The following is a 25,934-nucleotide window of genomic DNA, read 5'->3' as shown; positions in this document are numbered from 1 at the left end:
TCACCTCATATCCGGGTTGAATGTTACACCATCTCTTTAGAATACTGGAACAAGAGGCAAAGCATTTCTGGATGCAACAATCGTCATGGAAGCATTGTGAGACACTCGAGAACTAAAAATGAAAAACTTAATGGATCACTCAACTTGGATTAGTGTAGCTCTCTACTAAATGAAATGTTGGAATATTACATGTATAGGATAAAAGAAGAATGTATTTAATGTACAAGAAGATGAAAATAAGAAAAGGAAGAAAGCCTGATGATTTTATTGATCACAGCCTAAGCCTTTAAATAGGCGATCTGCAAATTACAACGGAAACAAGAATACCTGAATAACAAGCTACGTTTATTTTAGGAACTACTAGCTAAAGACCTGACTTAACTAAGTACCAGCATACTCTTAACCAGCTATCTCTTCTTCCATTGATTGTTTAAGAGTTTGAGTTTAATTTTAATAAATTTTGTATGCTGGTTTTTATTTTAAGTAGTCTAGCACTGCTTGAACCATATTCTCCAAAAGCACCACTATTAATATGATTAAGACGAACAGTATAAAGGTCACGATCTTCACTTTCAACCAATAAGCAGCTTGATTCCTTGTAGTTTTCTTTACTAATCCAAGGATGTTTTTGAAACTTCATCAATGTTTCAAGCTCCATGGCCACTTCTTTCATGCTAGGTCTGTTTCCACCTACTTGGTTAAGACATCTACATACCAAGTCACCTGCTGCTTTAAGTTGCTCAATACTAGCCTCATTTACCACTTGATTATCAAGGATCTTAGTCAATCGTTTTTCCTTCATCGCCTTTATAAAATAAGTTGCAAGATTTCGGTCATCTAGGCATCTTTCTACATTGAGGGATTTTTCACCTGTTAATAGTTCCGCAAGAACCACTCCGAAGCTATATACATCGCTCTTTCCTGTTAATTTTCCTGTATGAAAGTACTCCGGATCTAAGTAACCCAATGTCCCTTGAACTAAAGTAGTAACTTGATCGTGGCCCAATGGGACTAACCTTGAGGCACCAAAATCTGCAATTTTAGCTGTGTAACTATCATCCAACAAGATATTAGTAGATTTCACGTCTCTATGTATGATAGACATTCTAGCATCTGTGTGAAGATAAGCGAGGGCACTAGCTGATTCATGTGCTATCCTTAAACGATTATTCCATGAGAGTCTCACCATGCCATTTGCTTTGTCATGGATGTGATGATGAAGAGTGTCATTAGAGACAAACTCATAAACTAGTAATGGTACGTCTGTTTCCAAACAACATCCTAAAAGCCGCACCACATTTTGATGATTAATTTGTGTAAGAATCATCATTTCATTTATAAATTGTTCCCTCTGTCCTTGGTCCAGTCTTTGGGACTTCTTGATTGCTACCACACGCTTATCTGGTAGAGTCCCCTTGTACACGATACCATTACCTCCTCTTCCAAGAATCCTATCTTCCGCATAATTATTAGTTGCTTCTTCTAGTTATTCGGCTCGGAAAATTTTCACTGAACCAACATCACTCCCCTTATTTTTGAGTTTATTTTCTAGTAGCGCACCCCCATTTCTCTCAAAGAACTTCTCTCTTAGCTTAACTAACTTCCACTTCTTGGCGGTGAAGAACAACACTACCAATCCGATCATTATTGCAAGCATTACAACCCCTGAACCTACAATTAGTATTATGGGTTACCATTACATTAAAAAGAAGAAACCAAAGCTATTAATGCATGGAAGAGACTGAGGAGCAAGCTACATAGTATGATGCATGGTTGTTGGTTAATTGAAACTCAAGCTCATTATTTAGGAATTACCTGAAGCTAATAGAAGCATAGAAAGTGGTTTACGCCGACACCCATTTTGAATCTTGGCATCACCATAATACCTCCGTTTGCATTTGCATGTGTAGTTCCCTGGAGTATTCACACAAGTTCCAAAACATGGAAACTTGTTTTCCACATCATTACATTCATCAATATCTGCAAAATTTATAATTAAAATAAAATATCAATAATCAACATGATGGATCATATAAATAGAGTAACAAGTAACATTTTGGATCTCTAAGGGAAATTAATCTTCTGGTTCAAGGTACCTTTGGATTAAGTTAGAGTAAGTTATGGTATGTTCTTTAGGATCCTTATTCAGAGGAGTGTCGTCACTTGATTTGAGTTTGATCTCACACATATGGATACCATGAATAAAATCTACGATTCCCTGCTTACATTCTCGTAATTTTGAGCCGGTCATGCCAAAGTCACCCTTCAACTGGGTAGTTGTGCAGATGGTAAAAGATATGCAAGTATTTTTTACACATATATGGGACATTATAGATATGAAGTTAACGAAATTATTAGAAAAACTATTTGTATAAATTCTTTGGAAAGTTTAAAGCTAAGTGGATTATGTTATATTTCCACAAATATTAAAATGTTAACTTTGAACTTTGTTGAACCTCTTTATATTGATCTAGTATACTTCAGGGTCTCTGATGTGCTCTAGTTTCTACATATTTTTATATTAGAATCTCCTACACTTTTGAGTATTTTGGAGCTAGTTTTTATGTAATTCTACTTGTTTCTGGTTCACACATAGATATTGAAGATTCTGATTTATATTTAAGGTTAAGAGAAACTAATGGTTATAAATAAAATTCCAAATCATATTCACCTATTATGATGGACGTTTAAATTGTGATTGGGCTTTAACATAAAACTATATGTGCTACATGAAGGAATAAAAGGAATTAAGAATATCCTGGCCCACGAAAGCTAGTAACGAGGGCCCTACAAGGAAACAAAGCCACATGGTCTAAGTATAGCAGAGTTATAAAAAGTGAGGTCGGCAATTAATTAAAAGGGGGGGGGGGGGGAGGGTTGGAGTCGGCTAAAGGGGCGTTTTTGACGCAAGAACAGAAGGTTGGACGGCTGTTGAGACAAGGGAGTTCGGTCAGAAGGTATTAGAGTTCAAATTTGGTTTAGAGCATTATTCGGTTTGCTTTTCGTGTTTTAGATATCATTTTAAGTTTTATACTCTCTACGATGAATTCCATTTATAAGACATTTATTTGCCAGGACTCAATAGAGGTTCAGTATCAAGAGCCTTCATACGTGTCCACGGGTTCGTTATCCGAACTTACGTACTAGAATATGTTGCTACACGACTGGGACGCTTGCAGTTGTGTGAAGCGTGGATCGGCATTCCCTTTATAAAACTTAAAGTTGTGTCTCGTTTTTAATTATAAATTAATATATATACGCTAAGAGGTAAGGTTTATTGTACGCTAAGATAGTGGGTTATATGAAAATAAATAGAACTTGGTTTCTTACCTAGGCAACCAGGAGGTAAATAAGGATTTCCCTTATAGCCTTCTTTGCAGATGCAACGGTACCCACCCGAATCCCTTGTCGAGTTGACACACTGGCTATTCGAAAGGCAAGCAAAACTATCCATTGCTTCGGCTTCCGCACAGCTCAGGTTACCGATAGCCCATTCAAGAACTATTGGGACTGTTGCTTCAATTCTATCTGCTAAATAAGGATCTGTTAAATCCGCTGAACCGTTGAACTTAAATGCATCCCCCTCTCCCACAAAAGCAAAAGATCCGGGATTAACATACGGTGCATCATCTAATGCTCTAAGTTGAGTCCGATAGGAGCTTATATCCTTGGGTATGGACGACTGACAACAGCCACTCCCAGAACATTGGCCAGCTAGAGCATCATCCAGGTTTGAGCAAATGACCATACAGCCTGTAGACACGTTCCTGGACTTTGTTTCCGAAGCCAGCCACGCATAATCGTAACAGCCAAGAACTGTGAACTTGTTTACTTCGGAGAAGGTGTACGGCCCATCTCTAAAATACGTGGTAATATTATATTCGTATGTAGCCACAATATTTGAAATGCGTAGCGTGGAATCGGATATCTGTTTGATGGACGAATAGTCTTCTTTTGTGAAAGACACCTTTGGAGGATTTAAAGACTTGTTGCAGTAAATATCAAAGCCAGTGTCTATAGAGCAATTTGAGTTAATGCCGATGCCAAAAGGGTAGGGAACAATTAAGTCTCCGCATCGGCTGTCACAGCCTGGCTTTGATAAGTTTGTAGCGTTAACGATGTTATAAGTTTCAGGGGCGGGATTCGTATCAGATGTTGTGAACCGGGACATTGCTGCTACAACGCACATTATTAAAGCAAGGGTTTTCATGGCTTCAAATTATAACATTTGAGTAGTCCAGCCTTAATCTATGTACTTATACTTATATAGCTAGCTAGGCCACAGCAAACAACATGCATATTCCGAAAGAAAAAACAAAAATATTTTACTATTTCTAGTTTCACTACAAAAATAACATAAAATACATCTAGATGGTATCTTGTTGTTTTCTCCGATCCGGTTTCAAGTCCATAATCACAATATTTATTAACCCATCTAATTAAACTAATATGCAAGTTTGTAAGTATCGACATAATGTGAAACAACCAACAACTGAATTGCTCTTGGCTAAGATTACAACCAACTAAACAAAAACCTAAGACTTTTACTGTAACACCACACACAGAGTTGTACAACTTCTCGCTAGGCACTATTTATCAAATTAAAATCTTATATATACTTTTTTGAAATATATATATATATATATATATCTATATATATATACACACACACACACACAATTTTTTTTTCAAAATTGTATATATAGTTTTCAAACTAATTAATCAGATTGGATTATTTAGTATAATTTTTCAGACTCTAAAGATTTGGTCCAATTTTGACAGATTTTGACCAAAGTTTGACTGACTTTGAATTATTTGGGCCGATTAAGATCGGCTTTGACTGACTGTTGATTAGCTGAAATCGAATCAGTAGCATATCGATTAGCGATTAATAGTTGACTAACCACGATTTTTACAATACTGACACTACATGAAACAGAGCTAAACTTGAAAACATCTTAAACGATGTTGGAGTAAGAACAATGTAAAGTTTGGAAAACTCTAGGGTTGGTGTTGATAAATACCTGTAGCAATGGTATAATGGTCTATCGGCAACAACTATGTTGGTCGATACAAAGTTAGTTAATGATACTTATGTGGTCGGTAGGAAATAACATAGTATTAATTGTCAAAACCACATTAAGTACATATGAATAGCTAATACTTATAACAGTTGGGAGGAACACGCCGTGTCAATAGAGAAAAAAAAGATTGAAGCAAGCAGTTAGTGATACTGACGAACACTAAACAATTTCAAGAATGTCCGTCGAATGCTATATTAACCACAACCAATTAACTAAGCACGCTACAAAGATGATTACCTTAATCATATGTTAACAAACTGTATCCTAAGAGAAATGCAATTGATTCTAATTATAAAACAAACCATTTAATTTATAGACCATTCATCCTTTAATTAGTATGCTCTTATGGACATTTAAAGAAATAGTATGCTCTTATGGACATTTAAAGAAATACAACGCTTCATGGTACGGTCTAGGCATGTATTCCAGGCCTGAAGTGGTTTACGCACGTAAAGTCGTAAACCGTATAACGCTTTTGAACACAATTTATAAACCATTCATCCTTTAATTATTTTAATGAACTATACCGATTCATAAACATGCATATTCATCCTCCTACAGCTTCCCATGGAAAAAATATGACTTCATGAGATCAAGTTGGTGGACTTTTCACCCTTCCCGAGCGGCTATCAATAAGATAAGTTGGGAGTTAATTATTCCACAAGAAAAAAAGTTTTAACAATTGTTTACAACAGTAAGAACCCGTAACTAAATTCGCATTTACAAGACCCTTATTCTTGTAACTATGATTCCACATTGACCACACACAGATCAATGGGTTCGAGATCAAACACGTCAAGTAAGAACCCGGCACTAAAATTTTTTTATTAAATAAGAAAAAAAATAAAAAAAAATAAAAAATAAAAACTTGTGGTACCACTCTAAATAGCGAGTTCATGCAATATGGTGGAGCGGATTTTTTTTATCAAGTTTCTAGACCAAAGATTTTGATAACTTTGATATTTTGTTAAAGGGAATTCCAATTCCTTGTGCTTGGCGACATGATTCGTCATTTACTAATCATCCAAGCTTCTATGGTAACTTTGATATTTGTTTTTTTTTCTTATAGTGACATGGTTTAATCTATACTAAGACCTTAACCAAACCGTCACCATCAACCTCACGTCTCTCTCTCTATACAAATTGTGAGCTAATATTCTCACATAATCTTCATCATAACCGTACACTCTAAAAGGGAACTCGACAAGAGAATCATGGCGTCTACCTTCAACGCATTAGCCAATTAAATCACCAGTACACGATTCATGCTATAAATCGTTCTTGATTTCTCCTTCATATCATGGAATTGACCAACATTCAAAACCTTTATATGTTTATTATGGAAAAAGGAAAACTCTATTGAACTAAAGATGTATTACACGGCTAAGTACATTTTGTTAGATAGACATAGACGTGAGCGCGCATGGCCAAAAGGCCAATTTTGTTACAACGTGAAATAGATTGGAGTTATTAGTTTATCTAATTAGTTTACAGGTACAGTAGGCTTGGGGTTTAGTTTAGTTTGAATAGTTGAATTTGTTGATTACATGCATAGAATCATAACAAACATATCAATCTTATAAGTAAAACTTCCACCGTTCCAATGGTTTTCGATCAACGTGGATTTTGTACTAGGTACATTATGTCTTTCGTTCCAATACTGCTTGAACTGTATTCTCCAAAAGTATCATAATTAATTTGATCGATATGCATAGTATAAAGGTCTTGTTCTTCACTATGCACAGTATAAAGGTCATGTTCTTCACTTTCAACTATCAAGCTACTTGTTTCCTCGCAGTTTTCTTGACTAATCCAAGGATGTTTTCCAGACTTCCTCAATGTTTCAAGCACCATGGTCACTTCTTTCATGCTAGGTCTATTCTCACCTACTTGGTTAAGGCATCTACATACCATGTCGCATGTTGCTTTTAATTGTTCATCAGTAGCCTCATTTACTACCTGATGATCAAGCATCTCAAGCAATCGGTTTTCTTTCATCATCCTAACAAAATATGTTGCAAGATTTCGGTCCTCCAGACTTCTTTCCATACTTAGGGGCTTTTTGTCTGTTAATAGTTCTGCAAGAACCACCCCAAAGCTATAAACATCGCTCTTTCCAGTTAGTTGTCCTGTATGAAAATACTCCGGTTCCAAGTATCCGAATGTCCCTTGGACAAGAGTTGTGACTTGATCATGCCCTAGTGGAACTAATCGCGAGGCACCAAAATCTGCAATTTTAGCCGTGTAATTGTCATCCAACAAGATGTTAGTAGACTTTACATCTCTATGTATGATGGACATTCTAGCATCTGTATGAAGGTAAGCGAGGGCACTAGCCGATTCATGTGCTATCCTTAAACGATTATTCCATGACAATCTCCCCATGCCATTTTTTCTCTAATCATGAATGTGATGATAAAGAGTGTCATTAGAGACAAACTCATAAACTAGTAAAGGGATATCGGTTTCCAAACAACAACCTAACAGCTGCACCACGTTTTGATGATTAATTTGTATAAGAATTGCCATTTCATTAATAAATTGTTCCCTTTGTCCTTCATCCAGTCTTTGGGACTTCTTTATTGCTACCACACGCTTATCCGGTAGTGTCCCCTTGTACACGATACCGTTACCTCCTCGGCCAAGAATCCTCTCTTCGGCGTAGTTATTGGTTGCTTCTTCAAGTTCTTGGGCACGGAAAATTTTCATTGAGCCTACTCCAAAAGCACTATTAGTTTTTAGTTTATTTTCTAGTAGCACACCCCATTTGCTCGAAGAACTTTTCTCTTTGCTTAGCTAGCTTCCATTTCTTGGCAGTGAAATACAAAACTGACAATCCGATTATTATTGCAAGCAGTCCAAGCCCTATACCTGTAATTAATGACAATGTCTTACCATATATCACTTCTATTTGATCATGCATGGGTGTTCGTGTACATATGCTTGATTGAAATTCTACCTAATTAGGGTAATAGGGTCAGGATTACACACCTGAAGCCAGTAGACGTACTGGAAGTGGTTTCGGTCGACAACCATCTCGAATCGTGGCATCACCAGAGTACCCTCGTTTGCATTTGCATGTGTAGTTTCCTGGAGTATTAGCGCAAGTTCCATAACATGGAAACTTATTTTCATCTTTACATTCATCAATATCTACAAATTAATATTTAAAAGAAAATATCAATAACAACATAGGACTTTTATATAATGCATCAACATATATAGCTATAGCTACTAACAAATGCATGCAGCTACAAAACAAGACGTGAAAAAACGTTGAAAGGATATAAGCTTCCTGAGTTTGTTTGTGTCATCCTCTGAAGCATGGCCGCAATAAAGATGAACACCTTGAATTTAAAACTATATATTAATATACACAAATTTTTATTTTGAGTAAAAAGTTATACAAAATTAAGTACTTTCTACCAACTTTATTTGTAATTCGTATTTTGGTTTTACTAATTACCTGGTAAAATAATTTTTAATTTATAAAATAAAGAAATTATGAGTATTATTTAATTTTTCAAGTTATGCATATTTGCATATACCTTTTCAATACCAAAAAATAATTTAACTATAAACTATGAATGTTTAATATTATAAGATCCAATTATAAAACCTGTGTATACGTCTAAAAACCTATGCATTATTGGATTTGTTTCAAGAAACGTAGGACATTTACAAATTGACATTAATTTGACAGTGTCAACGAAACAATGACAATGTTGAGTAAAATATGTGGCAGATGGTCGGTTTCACCATGTTACATTCACCATTTTCAATTCCAATAATGAAAACAAAGTATCTTACAAACGAATATCCTATACTAATTTTGTTATCGTTAGAATCAAAGTGAAAATCATCGTTGATATCAAAGAGATAACTGCTTGTGCTAACGTGACAAATTACGATGTCTTAGTCACAAACATGCCTGTCAAATTATTTTTCAATAATAATCCCTCCAAAGCCACTGTTAATCACGAAATGGTCTTGAAATTCAATAATTAACAATTGTTTATATCTGCTTTCAAATTATTAAATTTGTAAATCTATATTTACAACGTAAAAATTCACATTAGTTAATTGAGCATGAACAAGAAGCATGGCCTACATACAGTATAATATCCACGACATAAAGTTTTTATTATTAATCTATTGTTAAAAACATATATCAGATACATAGTTGAGTTAACTCTTTTTTTTTTTTTGAATGACTAATTTCTTTTAATCTTTGTCCTATGTGGAACTTGTTGATTAACCCGTTTCTTTCTTTCTCTTGTTTTTTTTTTGACCATCTAATTAATTGATCAGTTAACTGATAATTTAATTACCTTGGCATCCAGAAGGTAAATAAGGATTCCCCTGGTACCCTTCTCTGCACATGCAGCGGTACCCACCGGAATCCCTTGTAGAGTCGACACCCCGGCTATTCGAATAACAAGCGAAACCATCCATTACTTCAGCTTCGGCGCAGCTCAGATTACCGATAGCCCATTCAAGAACTATCGGCACTGTAGCCTCAATCCTGTCTACAAAAGAACTATCTTTTAAATCCGCTGAACCATTAAACTTGAACACATCCCCCTCACCCACAAAAGCGTACGTTCCAGGATTAACAAACTTCGTACTACTGTTTGTGTCGGCTAAGGAACTAAGCTGAGTCTCGTAACAACTTATGTCCTTCGGTATCGACGATTGACAACAGCCACTTCCAGAACACTCATCAGATACAGCATCATCAATGTTTGAGCAAAAGACCATACAACCCGTAGACACCTTCCTAGACTTTGTTTCGGAAGTCAGCCACGCATAATCGTAACAACCTATGACTATGAACTTGTTTGCTTCCGAAAATGTGTACGGCCAATTTGTATAGTTTGAGGATATACTGGATGTGTTTGTAGCCACCATGTTGGAAGTGCGTAGTGCGGAATCAGATATCTGTTTAATGTATGAATAATCGCCTTTTACGATAAATGCTTTTGGAGGATTTAAAGACGTATCGCAGTATATGTCGAAGCCACTACCTATAGAACAGTTTGTGTTTATGCCGATGCCAAAAGGGTAGGTGAAGAAACACTAATCGACCCCGGGCAGATTATGGACAATCTGGGGATTAAGTAATGTTTCCCACGAGGGTTAGGTCCAGCAGAGATAGTTATTCTGATGACATGCAAAACAGACACCGTGAGCTCGTCACTGAGAAGGGGGGGTTCCTCCTTGTGACCACCCTCCGGCGTGAGAATCAGACTAGATTGCTCTGAATATGTGTATATAAAGAGAGATTGCTAGAGAAGATAAGATACCAGATAATGATACCGTTCCAAGGTGTTGGAGTATTTATAGCCGAAGGTAGGTTTCCAAGCAGGTACAGCCAACTGTATAATATTCCTGTTTTACCAACTATGGGCTGCGCACGTGCCATGCTGGTTGGTGGGTAGGCAGCGGCTGATAGTGACAAGGCCGGCTGTGTACTGTTCCCTTTCCACCAACTGCAGGCTATGTGCGTGCCACGACAAGGGTTGGTGAGTAGGCAGCGGCTAATAGTGACAAACAGTACTAGAGCATGCTCCTCCTCGTACTGTTGTCGGTGAGCTGTCACCCTGTGATTGGTTCATGGGTTGCTTTGGTCAGATCTTGTCTATTTTGTCCATACCTTGGCATGTATAGTACAAAAGATCTTCCAGAAGCATACGGACTGGCTCATTTGGGCGGGAGTATTCCCGCCTTGCTCATTCCTTCAGGTGACACTGAATTATTGAGAGTTAGTGCCTTGTGCGTGTAGCCTTGCTATTAGTGCGGGTAGCCTTCCCTGATGGCTTGTATCCGCAGCTGCGGGAACAGGCGGGGTACTTCACCATTGGGAGGCTTTCCCTGCGGGAACAGCTGGCGTACTGCGCGTAAGGTCTTCATCTCTGAGCATGGTGGGTCCTGCGGAACCAGTTGGTCCTTGCGCAGACGTCCCTCTTCAAGGTGAGTCTTGTGGGTCCAACTGGGCTCTGCTGGGACCTACCTCTTCAAGTCCTCCCAGTCCAATGTTCTTCTCATGAATTGTTAGTGAGGTGAACTTTGGACTTAAGCAAGGGGTTTTGAAAAGGATTTAGTTTTAAGGTTGTCCGTGGGGATTCTTCCCGCGGTTTCCCTAATGTCACGTGCAGAAATTCCCGACTTTTCTGCTTGATCTTTGGGTATGATGCGGGTAGGTGTGTAACCTCCTCGCAAGTCAGGAGCGTTGAGTTTCACTTGTGTAGATTCTCCACGAGGTTTTGGTAGTTTTAAACATAGTGATCAATTATGTTAAAGAACCAATTCCATCCTGGAGCTTCAAACAATCTAGTTCTCAACGTTCCCGCTATGCGGGGATGTTATTTCCCTTTCCGCAAGCATGGCCCAGAAGATCCTTCTTGGTTTCAATTCCCTGCGAGTGCTAAGTATGTGAAGGGTTTCGCCTTGACACTGTACACGCACTCGTCTTATAGTTATCTTACTTCCAAGGTATTCTTGGCGTCCATTCCCTGCGGGTGCTAAGTATGTGAAGGGTTTTGCCTTGACACTGTACCCGCACCTGTCTTATAGTTACTTGGTTGCCCAGGTAAGGGGGTATATTCCCTCTTATTTTTGAATATTTGAATCTTTTTGAATTTCTTTGAAATTCGAAGAGTTGGTGAAAGGATAAGAACAGTCCAGACTGTTGAAGGGACGTTAGTGTCTGACGGTTTCTTCTGACAGTTTCTGGACGTGCAGGAAGTTATGACGACGTGACAGTATATGGTCATTCCAGGCGCTTTTTCAGGCGCGTGGGCGCGATTTTTCGGGCGCGTGGGTGCGGATTTTACGGCGCGCGTCCCGTCAACAGCTGTTGCCAGCTTGCTTTTTCCACGTGTCATAGTTTCATTGCACCAGCTCTTCTCTCTCCTCCGCATTAAATTCATCGCATTTATTGCGATGAGTATATAAAGGGGGAGAGGGTTCACGGTAATCCACACTTTCACTTCTTTCTTCTTCTTCTAAGCGATTTCCGGCGAATACTCTCTGTCGAGCATTCTTCTGAAATCGTTCTTTACCTCCAAAACATGTCGTCTACTCATGATCCAGAAGCTACCGTCGAGGAGTCTGACTTGTATGTCGAGAACCCGACGTCTACGTCTGATAAGGACGATAAGAGCACTGCCGGCGAATGCCAGTGTGCTCTTCCCATCGAGCTTTACCGGTACATCGTACGGAAGTTCATGCTCGAGCCATTCGAGCCTGAGTTTCCGGAGCCACACCAGACGGTGTACGATGCCCCTAAGGGCAAAATTGGGGTATATGCCACCTTCTTCGTCTATGGGAATCTTAGGTTCCCGTTGACGAAGTTTGTATACCGTGTTCTGGATAGACACGGTGTGCACCTGACGGAGGTACACCCAATGGCGATCGCCAAGATCCGCCATTTTGAGTGGGTGTGCCTCATTCTTGGCGTGGATCCCCACGTCGACCGCCTGATGACCTTCTACTCCTGGAGGTGCATCCAAGGCTGGTACACCCTGGTCACCCGGATCAAGGGTTTGAAGATCTGCGCTACCGAGCGCAGTCTTCGGTCTTGGAAGCGGGAGTTCTTTTACATATCTGCCCGTGTCGTCCCTATAGCGATGACATTTAAGAACGGGAGAGCTCTCCCCAGCCTTCACGCCTCCAACTACCAGGAGGCGGAATGGTTCTCGAAGATTTCCCGGATCCAGACTCCGGTTTACCGCTTTCCGGAGTCCGGGATGGTGATGCTCGGTATGAGCAGGGTGTGGAAGGATGCTGGGGCGGATGCGCCACAGATTCCCATCGTACTTGAATACGGTTTGAACTTTATCCCTTACGGTATGCTCCGTCTTCTTTGTTTATTTAAGGTTTTTTCTAACTGTTTTTCTTTTTATTTCAGAGGGAAATGACTTGCAGTCCCTCCTGCATCCACGGGAAGCTGACGGTCCTGCTCGGTTGGGTACTCGTGCTCTTGACGAGAACGAGTTGCCCATCCTCGCGCAGACTGCGGATCGGTTTGTGGAGGCCTACCCGCCAGGCCACGAAATACTGAGCGCCACGCGGCCAGGTAAAAGACTATTTAACCCTCGCCCTCTGAATGCTGAAACCTCTGCTGGAATTCCTCTAATCTTGTCATCTTCTGTTGAGGAATCCGCAGATGGTCCTTTTCTTGCGCGGAAGAAGAAGGCTGCTGGCGGGAAGGGCAAGGCGAAGGTAGCCTCCACTACCGACCAGGTGAACCGGTCTGAGTCGGAGACCGAGAGTGAAGAGGCGGCGGGGAACCCTGGTGGTGTTGAGACCACTGCTCTGGAGGCTGAAACGGCTGTCACCTCCGAGCAGCCCAGGACAACGACGGTGACCGGTACGAAGAGGCCGGCTCCATCAGGTTCGTCCCCGCCCGCTCGCACCTTCAAGCTCAAAAGGACCCGTAAGTATACTTCCTTTATCTTAACTGCATAACTTTCCGCCATTATACTTATATATCTTCTGTGCAGGCGTGGATGCTTCCGCATTCCATGGTGGAGCGGGGAGGAGCACCTCCGGACCCATGACGGTAGGTTTGGTCAACCTACCTGAGGCGATGACCCAGGCGACTGCGCCTGCTTCAGTTGTTGGTTCAGTTGCTCACCCGGTTGAGCCAACTGTTCCAACTGTGACAACGTCCCCGCCGGCTGTCAGTGCCATATTCACTGATTCCTTCACTGAGCCGGCAGTGAGTGTTTCTGTGGATTCTTCCACAGCCGCGGCCGCGGTTGTGAGTTCACCTCCGGTGAGTTCACCTCCGTTGGTTTCTACCACGGCGGCCTCCACTATGCCTCCTCCGGCGCCGGCGACTACGGCCGGTCCTTCAGGTATGTCCGGTGTTGGGGCGTCAAGCCAATCTCTGCCTCCTTCCCATCTGCCTGACCTCTTGGATGGATATCCGTTAGGTTCGGGTGATGGGTTTGGCGGCTACAGGCCTGTCGTCGACCCTACATGTGCGTAGGGTTATTTTGGCCTTTTATTATTTTATTTTATATATCTTTTTTTTATCATCTTTTCCTAACTGCTTTTTGCTTTTGCAGTGTCGGATTCCAATGAAGTGTATGTTCCACGATGGAACATCCGCCGAGGAACAACCCTTCGGACGCCTGTGGAATGCGTCGAGTGGGCGCGCCACGCCGCCCCAAGGGGGGCGCTGGGGGAAGCAATGTCAAGCTACCAGGAGGGTAGGTTGACAAATGAGCTCCGCATTCTCGTAGCCCGGATGCAGCCGCGCGTCGAGCTGCTTTGTCGTGAAAACGACAAGTTAAAGGCAGCTCGTATCCAAGAAGTAGCTCAGGCGCGGGCTGTCCGGGAGGAGAACAGGAGGCTCTCCGCCGTTGCTGCGGAAAAGGAGAAGGCCTTCAAGGCCCTTGAGGTTGAAGTTCAGGCTCGTCTCGAGGCCCGTTCGAAGGCTGCCCAAGCTGTTAATGAACAGCTTCGGTTGGCTAAGGAAACTGCACGGAACGCAACCGAGAGGGCCACCAAGGCTGAAGCTGCTGCTGAGCCTCTACGCATCGAGAATGAGGAACTTAAAGCCAAATTAGAGAGGCTCCAGCAGGCTCATGATGCCTTGGCCATGGAAGATGCCAAGAAGCTCCAAGAGATCTTGGACCAGAGGGGGGTGCTTGACCACACTGAGCGTAAGCTAAAGGGCGTCGAAGAGGCTGCAGCCAAAGATGTGTTGCTTGCCAACCTTACAAAGAACGAAGCCGAACGCGCCCGTAATGAAGCTCAAGCTGCCCTCCAGGAGGCTCTGGTTACCAAGGAATGGCTTCTCCGAGAAGCGTTGTCTCAGGTATGCGCAGTTTCACAATTTGTTTACGCTTTTCCTTAGAAGAGTTTTTGATATGCTTCTGTTTTTTAGGTTGTGCATCGGGTGTTCACGAACACATCATATGACGATGCGATGAGCGCAGCCCTCAACGCTTCTCATGAGGATGGGGAAAATGCCGGCTTCCTGCTTGGTCTAGGGTTTGTTGAACAAGGCATTCCGCCTTCCAACTTCCCTCTTTACAATGTAGATACTGAAGCTGCGTATGACCAAGCAGTGAATCAGTATGCCGTCTTCCCGCATCCGGTGGTAGAGAAGGTAAACGAGATTGCTGCTGCTGATGATGGGCTAGCTATCCTCAAAGCTTTCCTTGAACCGCCACACTTTACTGATGGTGCGGGTCCAAGTGGAAGTGGTCCTGAAGCTTGATACCTTAGATCCCTTTCCACCATTAGAGTAGATTTTTATTTGTATTCTAATCTTGTATGCGGGTATGTACCCAGCAATTCTTGTAATGTTTGAATATTGATGGAATAAAGATTATTTGTTGCCTTGCCTTGTTTATTTCGCGCATATTTTGTTTTAACTTAGCAATTTCTTGAGTACTTAGATAAGTTAACTTTTCAACGTGGCAGATAATAAGTTAAAGTTTTGCTTCCTCTTTCGTGATTGTGCGGATAAGACCGTCACTTTCACTTAGTAGGATGGCTAAACTTTACCTATATCTGACCTGCGTGGAAGTTTTCCTCATCTTTCCCTTTGAAATTTTCTAAGTGTTTTGAATAAGTTAACCTTTCGTCGCGCGGTTGCCAATAGGTTAATGTTCAGTTTCCTCTCATGATTGTGCGGGTAGGACCGTCACTTTCATTTATTGGGATGACCAAACTTCACCTATAGCTGACCTGCGTGAAGGTTTTCCTTATCTTTTCCTTAGAAATTTTTACCGTTTTATGTGTTTATGCGGGTTTTGCCGCCTTCCACACGCAACGACTTACTTTTTCCCCTATTTATGCGGTGAATACCGGCATATCAGTGTGGGAAGTTCATAAGTATAAAGGTAAGGCTATCAACACAATGTGATAAAGGAGAATCATTTCCATTAGAAGTGGCTCTAGGCCTTTTCTTTACAAGTTTGGAATTGATCTACATGTAACATTTGCGTAATTGAGCTCCGTTCCATGTTCTTGGGATAGGAGTGCCATCGAGCCTTTCGAGCCGGTATGCGCCTTTTCCCAAAACTTCTTTGATAATGTACGGTCCTTCCCAGACCGGTGCCAGTTTTCCTGGGCGCTCTTGGTTTGAAGCCTCGTTGTTACGCAATATGTAGTCTCCTACATTGAAGTTGCAGAGTTTTACCCGCGTGTTGTAGTACTTTTGCATTTGTCGCTTGTAGTTTTATTCACGCGCTGCGGCTAAGTCTCTGCGTTCCTCGGTTAGCATAAGGTCTAACCGTCTTTCCGCATCATTGTCTTCTGGCTGAATCAAGACCCTTGGTGAGGGTAAACCAATTTCGACTGGGACCATTGCTTCAGTGCCATAAGTGAGGCTGAACGGGGTTTCTCCCGTACTGGCCTTTTTCAGCGTTCTGTTTGCCCAAAGGACGTGTGGAACTTCGTCTACCCAGCCGGATCTGTGTTCCAGGAGTCTTTTCTTTATGCCTTCGACGATGCTTTTGTTTGCTCTTTCCACCTCACCGTTACCTTGCGGGTGTGCCACTGAGGTAAAGGTGTGGGTGATTTGAAGTTCTTCCAGCCACTTTTGTAGCTTCTTGTCAGCAAAGTTGGTGCCGTTATCACTCACCAAAGTCTGTGGAAGTCCAAAACGACAAATAATAAATTCCCAAATAAATTTTTTAATATGTTTTGCGGTTGTTTGGGCTAAGGGTTTTGCTTCTATCCACTTGGTGAAGTAGTCGATGGCTACCACTAGAAATTGAACGTTTCCTGCTGCTGTGGGAAATGGGCCTGTCACATCGATGGCCCACTTCTGAAATGGCCATGAAGAGGTGACTGGAACAAGTTCATTCTTCGGGCGATGCGTGTTGGGCGCGTAGAGCTGGCAAGACCTACACTTTCGAATGTATGCCAGCGCATCCATATGCATCCCCGGCCAAAAGTATCCCGCGTTGTTTAGCTTAGCTACAACAGCGCGTGGACCTGCGTGTACTCCACAGATGTCTTCGTGTACTTCCCTTAGGAGGTAGTCAGCATCTTGGTTATCCACGCATCTTAAGAGTGGGCCAAGAAAGTTACGTCTGTAAAGGATGTCATCGATAAGTTGATAGTTTAATGCTTTACAACGTATTTTTCTTGCCTGTGTTTTTGACTCTGGTAGTATGCCCGCTGCAAGGTAATTTATTATCGGTGTCATCCACGTTTCTGCGCTGGTTTGGATGACACAAATTTCCTTGTGCGGGACTGATGGTGCTTCAAGGAGTTCAATGCGGATGTCCTTTCCCAAATGGGTGAAGGCTAATGATGCGAGCTTGCTTAACGCATCCGCAGATTTGTTTTCGCTACGCTTGACGTGTATGACTTTACAATCATTAAAATCACGCATAAGGGTTTTTGCTTGTGCGAGGTACAGGGCCATTGTGTCGTTCACGGCCGTGTACGTCCCGTTTATTTGGTTGGCTACTAACATGGAATCCACGTGGGCTTCCAAGTTTTTCACTCCCATCTTACGCACAATTCTCAGCCCGGCCAAGAATGCTTCATACTCGGCTTCGTTATTCGTACTTGGAAAATCCAGTCGAATAGCGTAAGTGTATTCTTGGCCTGCTGGGTTGGTTAGTTTCAACCCTGCGCCTGAACCCTCGTTGCTGGCTGCTCCATCAGTGTAGAGTCGCCAGACATCATTGATGTCCTGTGATGGGGGGGGGGGGTTGAGCCTCCTCCTGGCACTCTTTCTCCCGTGAAGCGGGGACTTCTGCAATAAAGTCGGCCAGGACCTGGCCTTTTATAGCTGGTCTTGGCTTGTACTTTATCGCATATTCCCCCAACTCAATTGCCTATTTGGCTAGACGTCCCGATAACTCGGGTTTGCCTAGAACGTTTGCGAGTTTGAAGTTGGTGAAAATGGTGATTGGGTGACCCTGGAAATATCGTCTTAGTGTGCGTGAAGCCTGTACAAGTGCTAAGACTAATTTTTCCAGGGTAGAGTACCGGGTTTCTACGTCTGTTAGGACACGGCTAACATAGTAGATTGGCATCTGGATGCCTTTTCGCTCGACTAGCAGGACAGCCCCGGTTGCTCTATCTATGGCGGAGAGGTATAGGATTAATTCATCCCCCGCTTCTGGTGCTGTGAGCGTTGGGAGTTCAATCAAACGTGACCGAATTTCCTGAAAAGCTGCTTCCGCTTCGGTGTCCAGCGGAAGTGCGTTTTCTTTAAACAGTTTCTCAGCGTTGACACGAATGGGAACGACCTATCCGCATGGTTTGACAAAAAGCGGTTAAGTGCGACTAGGCGTCCATTCAGTGTCTGAGCTTGCTTGATGGTAGTAGGTGATTCCATTTTGATAATGGCTTTAACCTTTTCAGGGTTCGCTCTGAAGCCATCTTTAGTAACAATGACTCCCAAGAACTTCCCTTCTTCCATCCCAAAGGAACACTTGCTCGGGTTGAGCTTCATGTTTATCTTTCTGAGCGTGTTGAAAGTTTCTTCGATGTCTTTTAACATCGCTTCTGGCTCAAGGCTTTTGATGACCAAATCATCCATGTAGACTTCCAAGTTTCTCCCAATTTGGGCATGAAACTCTTTGTCCATCAGGCGTTGGTACGTGGACCCTGCATTCTTAAGTCCGAATGGCATCATTTGATAACAAAATGTGCCATCGGGCGTCCGAAATGCGGTTTTGTCCTGATCATCTACAGCCATGTGGATTTGATGGTATCCCTTATATGCGTCAAGGAAGCATTTAAGGCGAAACGGTGCTAATGAATCCACTTTGAGGTCAATTTCAGGTAACGGGTAACAATCCTTGGGGCATGCTTTGTTTAAATCTTTGAAATCTATGCACATGCGCCATTGTTTGTTAGCCTTCGGTACCATAACGGAATTTGCAACCCATGTTTGATATCTACTAACGCGTACGATGCCCGCGTCAAGGAGTTCCTTGACTTGGGTTCTACACGCGTTAGCTTGTTCCGCCCCCCATTACTCTGCGCTTTTGTATGACTGGCGTAAAAGCCGGGTCACACTTGAGCTTATGCTCTGCCTTACTTCGAGGTACACCAGTCATGTCAGCTGGTGTCCACGCAAAGATGTCAGCGTTTTTCTGTAGTAAGCGTTTGAGCAAGGTGCGCGTAGGATCAGTGATTGTTGGGCCAATTGTAACAGCCTGGTCAGGGTGTTTGCCATTGATGGCCCATTTTTCTGGTTCGGTGATGGTTGGTTTAGCCATCTTTGGTTTGGGTTTAGATGAGACGGATGCGATGCATACCTGGGGGATACCGGTGATCATCGCTACACCCTCAGCAGTTGGCCATCCCATCATGCCGTGGACTGAAGATACCACAGTGTTGAATCTTGCCATCCCGTCTCTCCCGAAGAGAATGTCGTATGTGTGATGTGGCTTCCTCATTACAACGAAGTCCACGTCTTCTGTGCGGGAGTATTTCCCGTCCGTGAGAATGACGGGGAAAGATAGGATACCCAGGGGGGTGTTTGTGCTGCCGTCAAACCCTTCCATTGAGGCGCAAACCGTTTCCAGGCGTTCTTTGTCTTCGTCGTCTAGCTTGTCGAAGAACTGCCTGTACATAACCGTTGACGAGGCGCCGTTGTCAGCAAGAGTGCGGGAAGTTATGTAATGCCCCAGCTGGCTTTTGATGACGATAGGGCCTTCCTTGCTGGGTCCTCCCGGCACTCGCGGGAAGCGCACCTCAGCTTCCTTCCATGCGCATGGTTCTGTCGTTCGTCTTTTTCTTCCTCTGATGTTGCCATGAACCATGTGGATGCTGATGTCAACGGGCTTTCGTCCGTTGCCTCTATACCGGTTATCATTCCTTCCTCAATTCTTGATTGATGCCACAAGGTGTGCAAGTCTTCCATCCTTGACGAATTTTTCAACAATATCCTTCAAGGATGTACACTCCTCCGTATTGTGACCCTTTGTCCCGTGGAAGTCACAGGATTTGCTCTGATCCGCATTCGGTCGCTGCCGGATCATTGGAGCTTTTGGCCATGGGAGTTTTTCGGTGGCAAATATCTCCGTGACGCTTTTGGTGAGTGGCGTCCACCGGTGTTTTCGGCTTGAAGGGTGCGTGTTATCCCTTCCGCCAACAAGAGGGCGAGAGCTGGATGAGGTGTCAAAGTTTACCCTTGACTGCCAAATACCTAGCTTCCTCTTTTTGTTCTGCCGGGCGATCCGAACATTGTTTTATCTGGTCCTCTGGGGAAGATCCCTACCCAGTTGCTTCTCCGTCTCGGCAAAGCGCTTGGCTGCCGTCATGATGGCATCCCATGTGGATGGCATGCCGTCCTTACCCGTCAACGTGCGGATAAGCTCTTGGTATTCGGCACCCTGGATGAAAGCGGCGCGAACAAGATCTTCACTTATGTTGCCCAGACTCAGCTTTTTGGAGTTGAAGCGAGTGATGAAGTCTAGTAAAGATTCATCCTCCTCTCTAACGCAGTTGAGGATCGTCCACTGTTCTTCAGTATATTTCCTTTGTTGACTGAAGTGTTGGCTGAACTTGTGCTGAAAGTCCGCCCAATCATAGATGTGGTGGACCGGTAAACGATCGAACCACGCCCTGGCCGCTCCAACCAGCGTCATCTGGAACATATAACACCACGTGGGTTCCGTCCAGTTACTGACGGTTGCCCCCGCTATGAATCTGTTCAAGTGATCGTCTGGGTTGGATATACCGTCATAAGTGCCGATGTTGGACATCTGTTTGGCACTTCTCGGGGCGATTGCTTCCGCAATGTCCCTTGCAAACTTGGACGTTCCCGCATTTGCGGCAGTTGGTCTAAAGGTTTTGGAGAAGTCACGTGGGTTTCCTCCCGCGTTCCTTGGTTTGAAGGTTTCTCCAAAATTCCTTCTTGGTTGGAAGTCCGTTTCCTTACGCTTCCCTTTCGCCCTGTGGCGAGGGTTTGCGTCGGTGTCGGATTCCTCCCGATCATCGTCCGAGTACTCGCACTCACTGTTCATGTTGAGCTGTTGTCGAGTGCTTCCGAATTCGTCAGCCTGTTGGAGTGAACGCAAGCGTTCATCCAACTCAGCTTGGAATTCCTTCTGACGTGCTTCGGCCCACGCCTTAACTTGATCGAGTGTTTGGCGAGGGAGCCTCGCCAGTTTCTCCAACTGGGCGTCAGTGAACCCCAGTGAAATATTGTTTACTGCACTTGCCCCGGCTTGGGTAACCGGGGTAGTGTTCGTAAAATTTGTGTAACTGCCGGTGTTCCCCCCAGTAGCTGGGGTTGTGGTTACCGGGGTTTCTTGGTCACTTACTGGCCTTGGGACCGGAGTAACGTTAACCATTTTTTTAGAAGTTTTGAAAAAACTGAATTAGTTCTAGCTTTTATGTCCCACGGATGGCGCCAATGAAGAAACACTAATCGACCCCGGGCAGATTATGGACAATCTGGGGATTAGGTAATGTTTCCCACGAGGGTTAGGTCCAGCAGAGATGGTTATTCTGATGACCTGCAAAACAGACACCGTGAGCTCGTCACTGAGAAGGGGGGGGGGGGGGGTTCCTCCTTGTGACCACCCTCCGGCGTGAGAATCAGACTAGATTGCTCTGAATATGTGTATATAAAGAGAGATTGCTAGAGAAGATAAGATACCAGATAATGATACCGTTCCAAGGTGTTGGAGTATTTATAGCCGAAGGTAGGTTTCCAAGCAGGTACAGCCAACTGTATAATATTCCTGTTTTACCAACTATGGGCTGCGCACGTGCCATGCTGGTTGGTGGGTAGGCAGCGGCTGATAGTGACAAGGCCGGCTGTGTACTGTTCCCTTTCCACCAACTGCAGGCTATGTGCGTGCCACGACAAGGGTTGGTGAGTAGGCAGCGGCTAATAGTGACAAACAGTACTAGAGCATGCTCCTCCTCGTACTGTTGTCGGTGAGCTGTCACCCTGTGATTGGTTCATGGGCTGCTTTGGTCAGATCTTGTCTATTTTGTCCATACCTTGGCAGGTATAGTACAAAAGATCTTCCAGAAGCATACGGACTGGCTCATTTGGGCGGGAGTATTCCCGCCTTGCTCATTCCTTCAGGTGACACTGAATTATTGAGAGTTAGTGCCTTGTGCGTGTAGCCTTGCTATTAGTGCGGGTAGCCTTCCCTGATGGCTTGTATCCGCAGCTGCGGGAACAGGCGGGGTACTTCACCATTGGAGGCTTTCCCTGCGGGAACAGCTGGCGTACTGCGCGTAAGGTCTTCATCTCTGAGCATGGTGGGTCCTGCGGAACCAGTTGGTCCTTGCGCAGACGTCCCTCTTCAAGGTGAGTCTTGCGGATCCAACTGGGCTCTGCTGGGACCTACCTCTTCAGTAGGGAACAATTAAGTCCCCGCATCGGCTTTCATAGCCTAGCTTCGCTATGTTTGTAGCGTTAACGAGGTTGTAAGTTTTGGGGTCGGGATGATCACCGGTGGCTGTAAAAGGGAACAATATTAGAACTACAACCCAAAACATTATTAGAACAAGGGTTTTCATAGCTTCTAATTAAAGACTAGTTATATTTGATGGTTTTCATGACTTCAAATTTTCCTTTATATAGCTAGGCCACAACAAACAACATGCATCGTCCGAAAGAAAAAACAAAATAATTAGCAACAAGAATAACATAAAATACATACGCATACCTATCTTATTGATGTCTCTGATCCGGTTTTAATTAGTCCATAACCACAACTTTTGTAAAGCTCACTACAAGAATGATCCTATAGCGATAAATTTTTTCATCCGCATAGCTCTATAGCTCTGGCTCTGCGAAGACATGTCATCAAGATAGAGTGTCGGTCAAAACTTTTTAAACTTCTGGACGCTACATCCATGGCATGACGTAAAGAGTGATTTTGGACGCATTTGCGCAGTCACAATTTATTAAATTAATATGCATGCTTATACATACGGTCCATCCGAAGAGAATATGAAACAACCGGCCAACTGAACTGCTCCTCAACTAAGATTAATATCTACTTGAACGTGGTGGGGTTGACTAGAGATGCGGTTGTATTCGCATTGTTAGATTTCAATTCATTTGTCAAACGAATACATCAAGAATGTAACTAGATTCCAATTCCAATTCCTATTGGAATATTCAAATTCCAAATCCAATTCTTTCCAATTTCAAATTTTATGCGAATTCCAATTCCATTTCCATTTCATTACATAACAAGCCGGCCTAATTTCACCAAAATGCAACATCTGCATACGGCCAGCTTCACAAGAAAGAGGCGTTTTGGTTTTACATGTTTTTATCAATTACGTATGATCATGTGATAAACCTTGGGCATTGGAAGGAGGATATGCGAGACGATGCGCTTGAGCCGGCGGAGCTTAATGGTAGGGATTTGGTAGTGGCGGATGTTGGTGATGGTACAAGGTTTACTACTTTGGGGATTGTGGAACATATTGATGTTAAGAAAAATATCATCATGGCCACCAGAACCACCAGAGATAGGATCTTTCAGGGAGTGTACGGTGGTTGTATATTCAGTGACGACGTAGGTGGTTCACAGAGGCCCTGCCACTGCAACTGCAGCTGTTGTTGATGGATAATTAGCTGCGTCTGAAAATGACAGTTACTTTGATTTCTCGTAGCTTTTGTGTTTGTATGAACTGATTGTTGTTGAGTTCAATTAACATTTAACATCACTTGTTGTCCAATTGATTGATTATTGAATGATTCTGCAAATTGTTGAAAGATGTAATCAGAGTCTAAATAAACGTAAACGTTTGAATAAGCAACTTCCAAACTGTTTATCTCACTCTCAAATTAGCAGTTTGTTTCTATCCGAACACTCAGTGATGTTTATTTCAGTATCGAGACACCATAAGCAAATATACATATTTAGTAAGCTATCCCAAACACTTTTAAACAGAGAGATGTGGGTATTATATTTACTTGGATAAAATCATTATATATTATCTTGCATCGAAAGTCAAAGGTAGTTTCTCTCAAAGTTTCACACCTTGTGTAGGCAGTTGGTTCATGGTTGTAGTTTCTACTTTATAGGTCAATTTGCACACAGTCTGTGGATGATGACTTGATGAAACTATTAAATTTGGGAGGAATATGGTGGCAGGTGGTGGGTGGTGATGGTGGTTTCATGGAGTGTACCAAACACTATATATGGAGCCGAAGCTCCATTAATGGTGTTAATGGTGTACCACTATAATCGTTAGGCAGAGGGTTCAAAATTTATATATTACACAGACCATTAGGACGTGAAATGTAGGGGTATAAGGGTCTTTTCACAGAATTCCTAACGTTGGGTTCACGGCTGGTTCATATTGCGAAAATAATGCAGACAACGGATGTTTACCGTGCAAAACGTCCACCACATATGCTCAAACTGTATTTAGGTGACCACTGGAGTGCAAATTACTCTTTAAGTCCTTTTTTTTGCATAAATGCAAAGATAAGAAGAATAAGACACCATCGATGTGGCATTTTCATATCCTTCGGTGGCAAAGCATAAAATTGAAAACCATAACTCAAGAAAGACCAACGTTTAGTCCAGTTAATCTTTAATATACGGAGTGATATTTATATTAAAATTTTAATGTCAAACTACTCATTTAGATATTAGTTATAAGATCAGTGTTGGAAAACTAATGAAGATTGTGCTTTTTAACTTATTTTGGATACAAGTAATTGATTTTATTTGTTAATAATATTATTATTTAGCATGTTCATGTTTTGGTATGTGAGTGGATCACAATGAATAAAATTGTCTTCAAAACATAGTTAATATAAATGAAATATCGATACTTTAAATTGTAGGGGGTTAAAACTTTAGAACCATGAAAATTAAGCTTGTCACATTGAAGAAAAGATAAACCTTTGGTGGATTTATGAGTGAGTTTTTTTAGAGGATTGTGTCCCTATATAACAAGATACACCTAGTGGCATTCGGAAGGGTGTGAAGCACCACGGATCCAGCCCTAAGACTAGGCACGTGGCCAGGCTATAATTTGGTGTTTTAATTGCGCACTTCGCACTTTTGGTCGCGAGCCACTTAAGACCCGCCTTTATTATTTTTGACTAGTGGTTTGCGGGTCTAGTTGCAGTGCACGTCTGTGTGACTTGGAAGCAAGTTGCGGCCAACTAAACAGTTTGTATCTATTGAAATTCTGAAATAATAGCTCACCAGTTATATATACAAAATTAATTCAAATCATTTATTCCATTAAGATCATACTCTTGATGTTCATAGTCTTCGGTACAAATAGAAGGCACATATGCCTTGATTAAAATACGAAAAAAAGGTCCATGTAGTCGAAATTACACACACTTGCAAGAATTTTCGGTTTGGATTACTATCATTTGAATTTTTTTATGAACGATTTGAAGTTCTTCTATTGTTTAGACACCTAAATTTGAAGAGTTTAAAGATTTTGTTTGTTAGATTTAAATTGTCATGTGAATGTAACGCAAATCCAATGTGAAAGTGTAAGTTTATAATATTTCATTGTTTAGTGCTCACTTGAAATTTTCCAAGAAGTTTACTTTTCCATTATGCACGTATTGGAGGAAATTTCAAAATTTTGTTTTGTACGTATTTTAGATTGCGAAGGGCATACATACTTTTCTAACATCAATGAAAACATCCAAAGATGTCATTCGCACCTTGTACAAATTGTTGACTTTATAGTCTTCAAGATATCGACAATTTATAATATTACTATATTTTTGGATTAAATTAAAATGTTTTTCTTTATGTAGTTCTACTTAATAATAAAGAGAGAATTAAAATTTGAGAATACCTGCCTAGGAAAAATCAATATACTTTTCAATGGCTAAAATTCTATAGAATATTTCATTAATAATAATAATAATAAATCTAACATTGAGAG

At 42.2% G+C, this 25,934-nt stretch overlaps 1 protein-coding gene and 2 pseudogenes across 2 annotated transcripts; all 3 read right to left on the bottom strand.

The window, feature by feature from the left end:
• LOC143573349 (wall-associated receptor kinase 2-like) lies at positions 1-4,559 on the bottom strand. Its single transcript, XM_077058251.1, has 3 exons — positions 3,331-4,559; positions 1,816-1,980; positions 1-1,671 (listed from the first exon to the last, which is right to left on the bottom strand). Exons 1-3 carry the CDS (start codon positions 4,208-4,210, stop codon positions 1,487-1,489), a joined length of 1,230 nt encoding a protein of 409 aa, XP_076914366.1. The 5' UTR covers positions 4,211-4,559; the 3' UTR covers positions 1-1,486.
• LOC143573375 (wall-associated receptor kinase 5 pseudogene) lies at positions 431-1,327 on the bottom strand (annotated as a pseudogene).
• A 2,139-nt stretch (positions 4,560-6,698) lies between the features above and the next one.
• On the bottom strand, positions 6,699-10,145 carry LOC143573348 (putative wall-associated receptor kinase-like 16; annotated as a pseudogene). The gene is made up of 3 exons (XR_013142415.1): positions 9,416-10,145; positions 8,076-8,237; positions 6,699-7,955 (listed from the first exon to the last, which is right to left on the bottom strand). The product of XR_013142415.1 is annotated as a putative wall-associated receptor kinase-like 16 (transcript).
• Positions 10,146-25,934: the final 15,789 nt, after the last annotated feature.

This window comes from Bidens hawaiensis, unplaced genomic scaffold (assembly GCF_021521415.1).
Source record: "Bidens hawaiensis isolate Kalapana, Puna unplaced genomic scaffold, B.hawaiensis_p1.1 tig00026395_1, whole genome shotgun sequence".
NCBI classification, from domain to species: Eukaryota; Viridiplantae; Streptophyta; class Magnoliopsida; order Asterales; family Asteraceae; genus Bidens; species Bidens hawaiensis.
This window is presented reverse-complemented; position numbering and strand designations above follow the sequence as displayed.